We start from the raw sequence: 15,416 nt of genomic DNA, 5'->3' as shown, positions 1-15,416 counted from the left end.
CTAAGACAGGGAATTTGTACTAGGATTAAATATTAGGAATTGTGAAAAACGGAGTTTAAATGTAATTGGCTCAGGTGTCTGCAAACGTCCGACTTCAACTGTACATTAAGTTAATTATATTTTTAAATATTGCCCATGTAATGTTAACTATGACATCCCCTCTAGGTCATTATCAACAGTCGAGGACTTCTCTACTCTGTGGTGCTGCTGCTGGGTTCTGTGGCTTTAACGGTGAGAAGATTCTGTCCTCTGTAGTTCAGTTGTTCGAGCATGACGTTTGTAATGCCAGGATAGTGGATTCGATTCCCAGGACTACCCATAAGTAAAACTGTTATGCACACGTGGCTAAGTTGCTTTGGATAAAAGCATCGGCTTAATGGCATATATTATACATGTATTACATTATACTACTGACCAGAGTCTTACTTTGTATAGAGACCACAGTATCTATGTCTCTGCCACTGAACAGTCTGCCAGTGTATTCGGCTATGGAACCAATGTTTTTTCAAAGGGAGTCATCAGTTGACTGATGATAGACGACGGAGAAGATTGTCCAACAAAGAAGACCCAGGCCGTCATTGTAAATAGGAATTTGTTCTGACTTGCCTAGTTTAAATGAATGAAATATATGTCTTTTTAATGTACATATGCAAGTTTGAGTTGACGGACAAAAGCGGACAATTGATGAACGCATATACATCTGTGTGGCCTTAGATATTTATTGGAACGGTTCTGTTTTGTGGATATGAATAATGCTACTGTTTTGTCTCAAACTCTTCCGTGCGTGTGTTCGATTTAAAGAGGCACTATACATAAATCGTTCATTTCCTGGTCGCTGAAAGTATCTGCACCTTTCTGATTTTCTCACTGAATGTTATCAGATCTTCAACCAAAACCTAATATTAGATAAAGGGAACCTGAGTTTACAAATAACAAAAAAATGTATACATATTTTATATATTTAATTAATAAAGTTATGCAACACGCAATTCCCCTGTGTGAAAAAGTAATTTCCCCATAACACTCACTAACTGGTTGTGCCACCTTTAGATGCAATGACTCCAACCAAACACTTCCTGTAGTTGTTGATCAGTCTCTCTCATCACTGTGGAGGAATTTTGTCCCATTCATGCATGTAGAACTGCTTTAACTCAGCAACATTTGTGGGTTTTCAAGCGTGAACTGCTCATTTCAAGTCCTGCCACAACATCTCAATTGGGATTAGCTCTGGGCCATTCCAAAACTTTAAAAGTGTTGCTTTGTACTCATTTTCATGTAGACTGTGATGGTTTGGGGATGCTATGCTGCCTCAGGACCTGGACGACTTGCCTGATAGAAGGAACCATGAATTCTGCTCTGTAGCAGAGAATTCTACAGGAGAATGTCAGGCCATCCTTCATTGAGCTGAGGCTGATGACTGAACACAATGACCCAAAACACACAAGTCTACATGAAAATGGCTAAAAAGCAAGTTTTGGAATTGCCTAGTCAAAGTCCAGACCTAATCCCCATTGAGATCCATTACGAAAATAGAGTGCAGTCAAAGTGCAGTGTAACTGCAGTATGCTGCAAGTACTGCATCCAACGTTGTTTTACTGCAGTAATTTTGCATTGTAACTGCAGTTATAGTTTATAACTGCTGTTCAACTACAATATAACTGCAGTTATTCTGCAATTACTGCACTTTTACAGCATTTTCAAAACTGCAATCTTTTTTTTGTAAGGGATGTTGTGGCAGGACTTGAAATGAGCAGTTCACGCTTGAAAACCCACAAATGTTGCTGAGTTAAAGCAGTTCTACATGCATGAATGGGACAAAATTCCTCCACAGTGGTGTGAGAGACTGATTAACAACTACAGGAAGTGTTTGGTTGGAGTCATTGCAGCTAAAGGTGGCACAACCAGTTAGTGAGTGTTATGGGGCAATTACTTTTTTCACAGGGACTTTCGGTGTTGCATAACTTTGTTTATTAAATCATTATGTAATTGTTGTGTTACTTGTTCACTCAGGTTCCCTTTATCTAAAATTAGGTTTTGGTTGAAGATCTGATAACATTCGGTATTAAAAATATGCAAAAGTAGAGAAAATGAGAAATGGGTGAATACTTTTTCATGGCACTCGACAGTATGTGACAAAACAAGCCAGTATCGTGGAGGTAATCATTCTACCGTCTAAACCGCTGTGATATTTTCCATAGCCACAAATATTGTATTTTCAGCTGTTTGAAGCTGGTGTACAAAAGCAAAAGACACAAAAATGAAACTGAAGAACAGGACCCATAGAAAAATAGAACATAACAACTACCGGTTGTTAGACCTCCTTTTCAATGTTAATGGCAGATGTGTAACACCATTGGTCGGTCGCCCAAAACGTTACATATTGCAGCTTGAAGTGCTATATTGGTGTTATTGAAAAAGGTGTCTAATAAGCTCAATTACACGAATGGAAATCATCATCATTCGATTAATTATATTAACAGCTGTTTTAATTTAATTAGCTAATAGTTTCCCATGTTTTTTAATGATCATATGCTGAAATAAGGTCTAAGAATTTAGAACATTTTATAAATGTAAATATTTCTGTCCCATTCTAAACCGTGTGTATGCGCGCTTCCCTTCTTGCACGTGTGTGTGTGTGTGTGTGTGGCAGAGACAGATGAACAAAAGTGTTGCCAGTAATTTCTTGATGAACCATCAGCCACTATTCAGGTGTACATACTGAGGTCTGATGTACCTCTGACTATGGTTGCGTTCCCCTGCTCGGACGTTGCATGCATCAACCAATGTTTGCGTGCCATGTCATCAAGTCGGGTCACCAGTTTGCTATAACATATGATGTGGTTCGCTGATACGTAATATCAAGGCATTGTAAGATAAGCCATTGTAAGGCATCAAGGCATTGTAAGATCTGGCATGCGCCAGCTACGCCTGGGCATAGGAACACACCCTAAGTATGGTGTGCTGTGTGTGTGTTCCACCTCTGCAGGTGGGGGGGATCCACGTGAACCACTGGAAGCTGGATCTGAAGCTGGGTATCTACACGCTGGTCCTCTACGCTGTCTTCCTGTGTTTCTCCATCATGATTGAGTACAACGTGTTCACCTTCGTCAACCTGCCGATGTGCATAGAGGAGTAGCTAGAGCCTGCCCACCCACGCTGACCTCTGAACCAGGATGCTCCATCCCCTCAATCCCAGAGAGCAACCAATCACAATCATCTTTCTTCGCCGTCATCCACTACATTACTAACCCTTGTAACTGAATCTCCTGTCGGTCTGACTCCCATCTTTCATTGTCATAACAGACCTGTTGACCTCTTGATCTGCTCATTGTCTTTAAATCTGTCTCTCCCTGTGCTTGGACTCGCTTTCCCATGAGGCTTTGTTCTGAGGAGTGGATGGACGCCTCTCCATTCCTCAAACGTCCTCCCCTCTCTCATCCAACAGACTGGACCCAGTGTCAGACTACTCTATTTTCCATTTAACCCCTCCAACTATCTCTAGTCTTACTGTGCTTTCATTAGCATTCCATCAAAGGCTTTAGAATTAAGGGGATCCTACAATACCTACAGTCTCCCTCTCACAACAACCCACACATACCTCAGGTTAGGGTTAGTCGTAAACCCCAACATTGACACTCGACCATTTCTCCCACTCTCCCCCATCAAAACCTCTTCTCTTAACCCTCCCTACCCCACACCACAGATCTACCCAAAGACCCTAGGAAGAAAAAACACAACCCCGCCCTCAATCTCTACCTCTCCCCCAAATCCCGCTTGTGCCCCCACCCTTTGGAGGATAAACTTTTTTCCTACTTCTATTCGTTCTGGCCTGGACCCCTCTGACATGGTCCAGGCTGTGATAGTTTCCTGTTTCCGCATCACTACGTCCCACCCCACTGCACCAGACACTCATCTTCACTTTTCCCCATCACCTCTTAAGAAGGACATTTTGTCAGGAATCTTTATGTAAAATGAGTCAACTCAAAGCTGAGACTGAAAGAAGAGCGCATATGATGTATATTTGCAGCACAGCACAGTGTTAAAGTTGTAAACATGTATTTTTCTTTTTCCATTTTCTTTTTGTACCGTGTGGGTTTTTGTTTTTCAAACGGGAGTTTTCAGAAGGACTCTGAAATATGTAGAGGAGCGCTTGTTGCAATCATAAAGGACGTTGCCTGTTTCACAGTAAGGAATTGTGCACAAAGCTTTTCTTGCTTCTCGCTTGGCCCTCCTCGAAGGCAGGGCGTCTGGCTGATGGAGGCAACTCTATAGCCCGTTGTGCTGAAAGTTCAGCTGTTGTTTTCTTTTCCCTCGATCCGAGACTGATATCTCTCACACGCACCCTCCAACTGCAAAACACTAAAGAGAGAAACAACTCACTCCGGATCTTGGGGAGATGTGACAGATGGGGGGGTAATACGGTGTCATCTTTGGAAGGAATGGTGTCCATATTAGGACATCTTCGCACAGCAGCATGGAGAAATGTGTATTGTATCACAGATGATCGGAATCGGTCTGTTCTTCTCATCTTCTGTCATTGACCCCCCTTTGACCACTAGGGGGCAATGCTGCCCCCTCACTCTGATCTGTCTGTGCATGGCAGGGGTCTTAAGCAACCACAGCTGTTTGGTTATCAGGGAATATTTGGAGCCTCTGAAGTTCCAGTAGGTGGCGCCATTGGTGGTGTTCGCTCAATGTTAATTACATGTAGATATTGCACTTTAAAACAAGCAAAGCCGTCCTCTCATTCTGAGTCAACTAGTGCTTCCTTTGAGTGTATGTATGTACATTATATGTGAGTGTGCGTGCGTGGGGGTGGGGACACACCCGTGAGCACACAACAGTCTGTCTGCAGTGCATTGTACTTACTGGGAGTATAAACGCAGGGTCCTCAGCTGTAGGAAAAGTGATAGGCTGAGGGGCGTGCGTGCGTGCATGCCTCCCCCCACCCCCCCACCCACTTTACAAAAAAATGGCAGCTACAAGCTACTGCAATCTGAAACATTTGACATCATGCAAAAACACCTGCGGAGACCGAGTCTACAATAAGCTGGAAAAAATTGCTTTAATAGGGGAGTGTTACTGACGAAAACATGACCTTCCCTTTTTGTGTTGGCACCAGGTACTTGTATATGCAATCTCAATGTTATGCGTTCTGTGTGTTGGAATTAGAAGGGCCCCTATGGAGGTTGCCATAATGTTAGGGGAACATTTGAGCTCGCTTGTGTGAATGACAGCTGAGGAACCGAGCCAGAGGACATTGATGGAACCTTCTGGAATGGGGGATTCTGTGTGTGCGGGGGAGTCCGACCCTCCTGGCACAAGGGCATTATTCAAACACCAACTCTACCTGAAGACCAGACCAGAGGGGAAGGACACCAGCCGGGAAGCTGGTTTAGTCCAGTGTACTCTGAACTTTCTGGAAATTCTCCTCCAGGAAAGACAACTTTGTGAGATGAGATCTCATCTGTGTGTGAGTGATGAACCTGAGTAGCAGACATTTTAGGAGTTGGACCCCTAAGCTGCTACTCCCGGGGGAGGTATTTGACTCTAGCTGCGTTCTCTTGGAAGGAGGTGACCACATAGGTCCTCAAGACTCTCAACCCCCCCCCCCCCCCCATCCTCCTCATCACATCAATGCTACCCATATCGTGTGTCCTCCACCCTGCTCGACTGTCAATTTATAGCAGTTACCCTCAATGCACAGTATGCCCCCCCAGTTGGTCTTTTCCCTGTAGAAGAGTGTAAAAGTATTATCTACTAGTGACATTTGGATTTGATTCTCATTGTTTCCTTCTTGTTAACGATTGTCGCATTCTCAATCTTTTCGTTTGTTGTTATTAACTGTACATACAGTGGGGCCCGAAATTATTGACACCCTTGATAAAAATGACAGTATAAAATAAATAATTCAAATACTGAGCTAAATAATATGCAAAAAAAAGGGGGAATTATGTGATTTCATACTAATATAATTGCTCAGAGAAAGAGATTTTGTTTAGCAAGTAATATACAGTGCCTTGCGAAAGTATTCGGCCCCCTTGAACTTTGCGACCTTTTGCCACATTTCAGGCTTCAAACATAAAGATATAAAACTGTATTTTTTTGTGAAGAATCAACAACAAGTGGGACACAATCATGAAGTGGAACCTTCAGATCCTCACTGAACTTCTGGAGAGAGTTTGCTGCACTGAAAGTAAAGGGGCTGAATAATTTTGCACGGCCAATTTTTCAGTTTTTGATTTGTTAAAAAAGTTTTAAATATCCAATAAATGTCGTTCCACTTCATGATTGTGTCCCACTTGTTGTTGATTCTTCACAAAAAAAGACAGTTTTATATCTTTATGTTTGAAGCCTGAAATGTGGCAAAAGGTCGCAAAGTTCAAGGGGGCCGAATACTTTCGCAAGGCACTGTATAGGGTAGGGGTCAAAATGATTGACACCCCTGTTTTCAATACTTCACTTTGTGAGGATAACGGTACTGAGAATTGTTCTACACATTGGGAGGAATCATAGACCATTTCTCCATACAGTATCCTTCCACATCCTTGATATCCTTTGTCTGCGCTTATGGACGGCCCTCTTCAATTCAAACCACAGGTTTTCAATGGGGTTTCAAGTCCGGAGACTGAGATGGCAATTGCAAAATGTAGATTTTGGTGCCGATTAACCATTTTATTTGTGGATTTTGTGTGCTTGGGTTATTGTCTTGGTGGAACATCCACTGGCGGCAAAGTTTCAGCCTCCTGTTAGAAGGAGCTAAGTTTATTAACGGTGAAATTGGACCCCTGCTATTTTCATCAAAAAATATGACTTTTGTTAATTAAACAAAATCTCTTTCTCTGAGCAATTGGTAGTATATCAGTATAAAATCATAATCTCCAAATTATTTGTTTGCATACAATATAGTTTATATTTGATTTTATTTTATACAGTATTTTTATCTCATCTTTATCAAGGGTGTCAATCATTTCAGACCCCGTGGTACATATGTACAGTTGAAGTGGTAAGTTTACATACACCTTAGCCAAATACATTTAAACTCAGTTTTTCACAATTCCTGACATTTAATTCTAGTAAGAATTCTCTGTCTTAGGTCAGTTAGGATCACCACTTCATTTTAAGAATGTGAAATGTCAGAATAATAGCGTAGTGATTTTATTTAGGTTTTTATTTCTTTCATCACATTCCCAGTGGGTCAGAAGTTTACATACACTCAATTAGTATTTGGTAGCATTGCCTTTAAATTGTTTAATTTGGGTCAAACGTTTCGGGTAGCCTTCCACAAGCTTCCCACAAGAAGTGATGAGTTTTGGCCCATTCCTCCTGACAGAGCTGGTGTAACTGAGTCAGGTTTGTAGGTCTCCTTGATCGCACACGCTTTTTCAGTTCTGCTCACAAATTGTCTATAGGATTGAGGTCAGGGCTTTGCGATGGCCACTCCAATACGTTGACTTTGTTGTCCTTAAACCATTTTGCCACACATTTTGAAGTATGCTTTGGGTCATTGTCCATTTGGAAGACCCATTTGTGACCAAGCTTTAACTTCCTGACTGATGTCTTGAGATGTTGCTTCAATATATCCACATCATTTTCAATCCTCATGACGCCATCTATTTTGTGAAGTGCACCAGTCCCTCCTGCAGCAAGGCTGGGATGGTGCTCTTTGGCTTGCAAGCCTCCCCCTTTTTCCTCCAAACATAATGATGGTCATTATTCTATTTTTGTCAGACCAGAGGTAATTTCTCTAAAAAGTATGATCTTTGTCCCCATGTGCAGTAGCCTATAAGAAGTTTCTAAAGCCATGACATCATTTTCTGGAATTTTACAAGCTGTTTAAAGGCACAGTCAACTTAGTGTATGTCAACTTCTGCCCCACTGGAATTGTGATACAGAGAATTATAAGTGAAATCATCTGTCTGTAAAAATTACGTGTGTCATGCACGAAGTAGATGTCCTAACCGACTTGCCAGAACTATAGTTTGTTAACAAGAAATTTGTGGAGTGGTTGAAAAATGAGTTTTAATGACTTAAGTGTATGTAAGCTTCCGACTTCAACTGTACATTTTTGAACAGCTTTTTGGGTCAAAGGAACAAGCATATACCTGAGTTGATTCAGAATGTCAAACGTTATTGGGGGTTTGTTGTTTTCCATTGTACATTTGTGTTTGTCATTGGTTTTAAGCTGTGGGTTTGGGTTAACACCTGTGTGGTCGTGTCCTTGGACCAATCCCAAATGGACCCCTAGATCCTACACATTATGCACTTGTGGAGATCTGAGAGGGTTCGACAGGTGTAAGCAATCAGTAATAGCTCCACATAGCCACCTGATGTCCAGGTGCAGTGCAAGTTTCACTATATTGCGCTAATACTGTTACAGGCTTTGAGGTTTTGCTCGATTTCGAGGGTTGATTCTGTTTGGGTGTGGCTTGCCCTGATTGAATCATCCTTGTTGGTCAGGATGTGTTGCACCTGTCGCCTTGTTAATCAGCCAATAGTTTCACCTGTGCTGGCACAGTGTTCCAGTGGAAATGGAGATTTTGGAAGAGCTATACGGCTGTTTAGCAGTGGAGGCTAGTGGGAGGAGCTATAGGAGGACTGGGTCATTGTAATGCCTGGATTGGAATGAATGGAACGGTTTCAAACGTGGTTTCTATATGTTTGATACCGTTTCATTTATTCCATTCCAGCCAGTACAATGTCCTCCTATAGCTCCTCCCACCAGCCTCCACTGCTATTCCTCTTTAAGTTTGTCATCAAAGCTTTTTACTGTATCTTGTGTCTCACCTAAGTTGTGTGCGTTTTCTTCCTTTGAATTTGTCTGATATCAGGCAAGTCTAGTGGGCGTCCATTGTGGGTGCTAAGACGCTACTCGGGTGGTTTGCTTGGCCAGCACACCAGTCAGTAGGCACCCACATGGATGCCTTTCAAAACACACTTTGAAACCAAACCCGTTTCGCTCTGGTTGTCAGCGGCTCAGTTGTTCGTGCCCGATTTCTTTTGAGCAACGATTTGTATTTATTTTTTGGGGAACGTAACAATACCAATAAAGTCCTTGGGTCTCCACAAGTGAAGAGAGCATAGGGTCTAGGGGTTGCCTTGGAATTGGGCACCGGTTGCCAGGTCCTGAAAGTAACAACGGCACAGCAGCTCACACTCCTCCTACTGTTTGACTATTTCAACTCATCCAACACACACATCCACACACATTACCAGTTTACCTGTTTGACTATTTCAACTCATCCAACACACTCATCCACACACATTACCAGTTTACCTGTTTGACTATTTCAACTCATCCAACACACTCATCCACACACATTACCAGTTTACCTGTTTGACTATTTCAACTCATCCAACACACTCATCCACACACATTACCAGTTTACCTGTTTGACTATTTCAACTCATCCAACACACCACACACATCACCAGTTTACCTGTTTGACTATTTCAACTCATCCAACACACACATCCACCACCTGTTTGACTATTTCAACTCATCCAACACAGTTTACCTGTTTGACTATTTCAACTCATCCAACACACTCATCCACACACATTACCAGTTTACCTGCCGCAAACGTTTATTATCAAATATTTTAATTTTAAATAAGTCGAATTCGGATACCATAAATCATGTCATAGCTCTGCATTAAAAATACATGGAAACCATGTTGTACAAAATGAAAGAGCACACACAGCCACATACACCCAGGGCAACATTTACTTAGTGCGAAATAATTAGAAAAAGTGTAACAATTACCGTAAACCTCATTATCAACCGAGTAGTGTGGGTCCGGAATGCTGATTGGCTTAAACAGCATTTAGTCGTGTGTATATCAGGCAATATACCATGGGAGTGAGGTAAAAATACTTGTTTACTGTTCTATTTATGTTGGTAACCAGTTTATAATAGGAATAAGGCACCCCGGGGGTTTGTGGAATATGGCCAATATACCACAGCTAAGGGCTGTATCCAGGCACTCCACTTCACGTCAAGCGTAAGAACAACCCTTAGCCGTGGTATATTAGCTAATATACCACACTCTCTCAGGCCGTGTTAATTATAATCTGGTAGTGTGCTTTAATTCGAAATGTATCATAGTGCAAACGAGCTGTGCAAAGACAAAAAAAAAATACTATACACCTCATTATAATTTGAGTGACATTTTAAAAACTTTTCTTCAACAATGTGTGTATAAAGAGACCCCTGTTTATGTATTGCTCGGGTAACTAAACTCTAGTTTAGTAGTTAAATAACCGCCTCTTTATAACACACATTGTTTAACCCTCAAGCTACTGACTGGCGTCATTGTCGAATATTTCAGGACAGTCGATCACCATGTTCTTAACAAATCTAAATCATTGTTTCGTGTTTATGTATGAATATGGACTTTTTAAAGACACCCAGGCAAAAACACCCAATTCTGCTTATAGTAATTTGATAAATGGGACCTTTATTTGAATCTAGGTTTCTCCGGAGACATGGTAACAAGTTATCCACACCACCAAAGGGTGGAGGGGGACCTGTATCATGGATTTTGACCAGATAGACAGATCACCTGCAGACATATAGTTTCCCATGTACTCACCTAAGATTGTACTTTTCTATACCACATATCGTATGACTGTACAAAACCCAAATGACCTTCTTTTTGTGCATATAAAAATCTGCCAATGGTATACAAAGTCTGCCAGAGGTAACAATACAGAACTCGGATAGACTCTGAATCTACATAGAGAGCTGTATTGGTGTGTATTCTCCGAAAAGTTGTTATTCTAGGGCAAATCTAACGCATTTATTTAAATCCAGGTTTCTCTTCAGACATGAAGTTCCACATATCATCAGAGGGTGGAGGGGGGCCTTATGTACTCACTCGCCTATGGTTATAACTAGGTATGACCGTGTACAAAATCAAAATGAATTTCAATATAAACCAGTTACCCTCTGATTGTACACATAGTGCTGTATAGGCCGTTATCAATGAAACATCCCAATAAGGTGCATAGCATTTGATTTGCCTGCTCCGCTAAAACCATTGACAACTACGCTCTGTTTTGAAGGGAATGTTTAATCCATTTTATATTTGGTTTACTATTTGATTTTAATATCATCATCTCTTGAAGAGTATAGTAAGGACTACACATGTCCCATTATTCCACATTTAGCTCTATCATCAGAGTTATACAGCAAGTAACTGCATGCTTGTCATGATCAGAAAACATCAATTGATCATGTATTGTCAGATACGTGAGGGGAGCCTATCCATTTGGCATGTAGCTAGATAAGCAAACAACGTGTCATTTAGCTTGCTTCATCAGAGATTAGGCTTTTGGAAAGAGCTTGACAATGGCAAGTCCTTGTCCTGGTAAAGTTGTCAATTAGACTACTGTCATCACCACTATAGATGGTAAGCAAATCAATAAGTATGTGACCGACCGGTTTGATTCAGTCTTGTGTAGCAATTTAAAAAAATATATATTTTTTACATTGGCCAAAAATAGAGACTCAGAGCTAGAAAATTGTATATCATGCACTACAGTTGAGGAACAATGGGAAAGTAATTCTGCTTTGAAAGTTGATAAACTTGTAAGCTCACGTTTGAGAAAATGGCCCTTGAATAGTTTGGTAAACCTACTGGAGAGCTGTTCTTTGTCTACACTCATTCAGCATCGTCCACACACTCTTTAAGTCTTAGCCCCACCCATCTCTTTAAGGATTCACATGTCAGGCCATGTTCTAAACAACCAAAGAGTTCAAGACTAAAGGCTGGTTTATACAACGTCTGTCGACAGTGGTCACAGTGACATCATGAACATTCTATTGTTGTTTAACATCAAACTTATCGTTGTCGTTGTGGAAAAGTATGAGCACAAAAACTACAAGCTGCATGACATCAGCAGCCTGGTGGTCCAAAATGGCATAACTAATGTAGTTTAACACCAATAAACCCACCCGTTTAAAATAAATCGATTTAGTATATGTCAATCTAGCAAACCAGGCAACTTAAAGCAACTTTCGAAACAATTAAACAGTTCAAATTGTGACCACATTATATAGCTGACAATGTCTTCACTTTAGCTCATTTGTCTTCATTATTACAGGAAAATAAACTCGTAACAATATCATTATTTATAAGTTAATGGTGAGCCAATTACAAAAAAAATATCTTTCTACAAGATAATTTTTTAACTTGGACACTGCCTCTTTGGCCTAACGTTAAATACTAATTTGACTTTGGTGCAGGTCATGTTCTTCACATTACTGTTTCTGCTAAACACATACTTTTGCAATTCTACTACGTGATATATATATTTTAAAGACGCGTTGGAAAGGATTACTTACACATACTGACCAGCTCATGCTATAGACAGAAGGGTGCTACATGGCAGACCAATCCAAACTCATCTCTCGGCATGTCCAGCCCATCCATTATCTCAGCCAATCATGGCTAGCGGGAAGGTTCTTAACTTTTTCTGTGGCTAAACCAACTAGGCTCGTAATTTAACAATTGTATTTGTGTTTACAGATAGCATACAAGTTTGCTATTAAGGCACTTTAAAGTTTGCATGTTCCAGAAGGCATTTCTACCAAAAAACAAGTTTTGATTTTTCTTTTTAGGTTTATGTTCAAATGCTTCTCCTGGGAAGCAGTGGCGCACGGCATATGCCTAGTTTCCTGAAACAAGTCACACATTTGAATACACAGCCATCTAGTTTATCCCCTGAAAGTTAGCTTGTTAACTAGCCATATTGACGTGATCTATTCTTAGCTAGGTAGCCAATCTGACGTGGTCCATCCATTAATATCGCCTATCCTGTCTGTCAGCAGCAATCGTGATTAAACACTTAAAAACAATGTTGAAAAGGGGATAATGCTAGCCAACTTCGCTAGGTAGGTCTATGTTGGTTGGAGAAAAAAAGTACATACTTATCACTGTTTAGCCAACTGTACAAAGTTTCTACCGGGTAGCTTGCAAAGTAAACATTATCAGCTAACTGACAGTACATTGGCAATTGTACCCTTCTGCTGCTTGACAGGCAGACCCTACAAAGGAAGACCTTAACCACTCATACTTGTCAGGTATAGTTCAATTATATTTTATATCAGTTATATCTAATTAATGGTGGCCAATATTGAGAGATATTGTGAGGCTAACCTCATGTAACTGAAATGACATGATCAATTGATGTTTACTGATCATGAAAAGCAGGCAGCTACTTGCTGTATAGCTCTGATGATAGAGATAAAATGTCCTCAATTGTTTTGCATGGAATAATCTGACATGTGTCGTTCTCACTATGCTCTTCAAAAGGTAATGATATTACAACCAAATAGTTAACATGTATTTAACAATCCCTTTGAAACGGAGCTCAGTTGTCAATGGTTTGAGCGGAACTGGGGGTCTCCTTGCGTCCCCAGCAGGCAAATTGAATGCTCTGCATCTTATTGTGAGGTTTTATTAATAATGACCTATTGGTGTGTATTCTCCCCCCCAAAATATTCTACTGAAAATATTATAAATACCAGAATTCCTATGATAACCAATATACTTTATGTGAAAGTTGTTATAATATTCTAGATGCTATACCCTTTGGTTTAAAGTAACTTAAAGGATTCGGGCATGCTTTTTAAAGCATGCTGCCATAGCCCCTACCACTCCCTTTGTTTCACTAACATAGATGCTAATGCTGGCTATGGGGTAAGTAGATAAAGAAAACTAAGCCATTGTTTTGGTCAATGTCTCTCAGGGTTAAATTATTTCAAATATTGGTGTACTGCCCCCTTTAAATGGCAGTCAATTTTACCACAAATTAATATTTTCTTAAAAAAACTGAAAACTAAATGATACTATAGTAAAATGGTAAATTAGCTTTTCAGTACTAATTGTACTTTGGAAAAAAGCTGCACATTATATGAAGGAAAAATACGTTTTCTTTTTGCAAAATATGTAAATTAACTGTAATATTGCTAAAATAATAGTCCAGATAACATTAATGACATGTCTAATGATGTTTTGATAATAAATAAGGTGATATTTTGCTGTGATTGTTAATGAATCATTTCTTATTAGGGTCAAAATGTCACTTGATGGTGAAGAAGTTTCACTTTTCACTTTGTCACGCTGTTCGATTGAGGTTTACGGTATTTTTTTGCTCTTTGCACAATTTGTTTGCGCTATGAAAATGTTGCACACACACACACACACACACACACACACACACACACACACACACACACACACACACACACACACACACACACACACACACACACACACACACACACACACACACACACACACACACACACACACACACACACACACACGCACACACACACAAACGTTTAATAACTATAAGTACTGAACACCGGAGTGGAACCATATGTAATTCTCTTGAATGAATGCGACCAGATGCACTGTGAGCTCAATGTGATGTGGGAGTCATTTGTCAACCAATAAAAATGGGAAAACATAATAACAATAATAATAATCATATTCATTATTATTATTATTATGATAATGCACTATTATATATATATGTGTGTGTGTATATATATATATATATATATATATATATATATATATATATATAAACACACACACATATATATATAATAGTGCATTATCATAATAATAATACACACAAAAGTCTGTGGACACCCCTTCAAATTTGTGGATTCGTCTGTTTCAGCCACACCCGTTGGTGACAGGTGTATAAAATCGAGTACACCGCCATGCAATCTCCATAGACAAACATTGGTAGTAGAATGCCCTTACTGAAGAGCTCAGTGGCTTTCAACGTGACACCGTCATAGGATGCCACCTTTCCAAAAGTTCATCAAATGTCTGCCCTGCTAGAGCGGCCCCGGTCAACTGTAACTACTGCTATTGTGAAGTAGAAATGTCTAGGAGCAACAATGGCTCAGCCGCGAAGTGGTAGGCCACACAAGCTCACTGAACAGGACCGCCGAGTGCTAAAGTGTGTAAAAATCGTCTGTCCTCGGTTGCAACACTCACTACCGAGTTCCAAGCTGCCTCAGGAAGCAATGACAGAACAATAACTTTTCGTCAGGAGCTTCATAAAATGGATTTCCATGACCGAGCAGCTGCACACAACCCTGAGATTACTAGGAGCAATGCCAAGCGATGGCAGGAGTGGTGTAAAGCTTTCCGCCATTGGAGCAGTGGAAACACAATCCCTGGAGTGATTAATCATGCTTCACCATCTGGCAGTCCGACAGACGATTCTGGGTTTGGTGGATGACAGGAAAAAAGCTATCTGCCCCAATGCATAGTGCCAACTGTAAAGTTTGGTGGATGAGAAATAATGGTCTTTGGCTGTTTTTCTTGTTTCGGGCTAGGCCCCTTAGTTCCAGTGCAGGGAAATCTTAATGCTGCAGCATACAA

General features: G+C 40.4%; 1 protein-coding gene across 2 annotated transcripts in view; it reads left to right on the top strand.

The window, feature by feature from the left end:
- LOC123990905 (sodium/potassium/calcium exchanger 4-like) overlaps positions 1-6,099 on the top strand; it is a 65,370-nt gene extending 59,271 nt beyond the window's left edge. For both annotated transcript variants that reach the window (XM_046291914.1, XM_046291913.1), the window contains exons 16-17: positions 166-231; positions 2,987-6,099. In XM_046291914.1, coding sequence (XP_046147870.1) covers positions 166-231; positions 2,987-3,136 — 216 coding nt within the window. In that variant the 3' untranslated portion in view covers positions 3,137-6,099. The remainder of the gene's footprint in view (positions 1-165; positions 232-2,986) is intronic.
- The last annotated feature ends 9,317 nt before the right edge of the window (positions 6,100-15,416 follow it).

This window comes from Oncorhynchus gorbuscha, linkage group LG12 (genome assembly GCF_021184085.1).
Source record: "Oncorhynchus gorbuscha isolate QuinsamMale2020 ecotype Even-year linkage group LG12, OgorEven_v1.0, whole genome shotgun sequence".
Lineage (NCBI taxonomy): Eukaryota > Metazoa > Chordata > Actinopteri > Salmoniformes > Salmonidae > Oncorhynchus > Oncorhynchus gorbuscha.
This window is presented reverse-complemented; position numbering and strand designations above follow the sequence as displayed.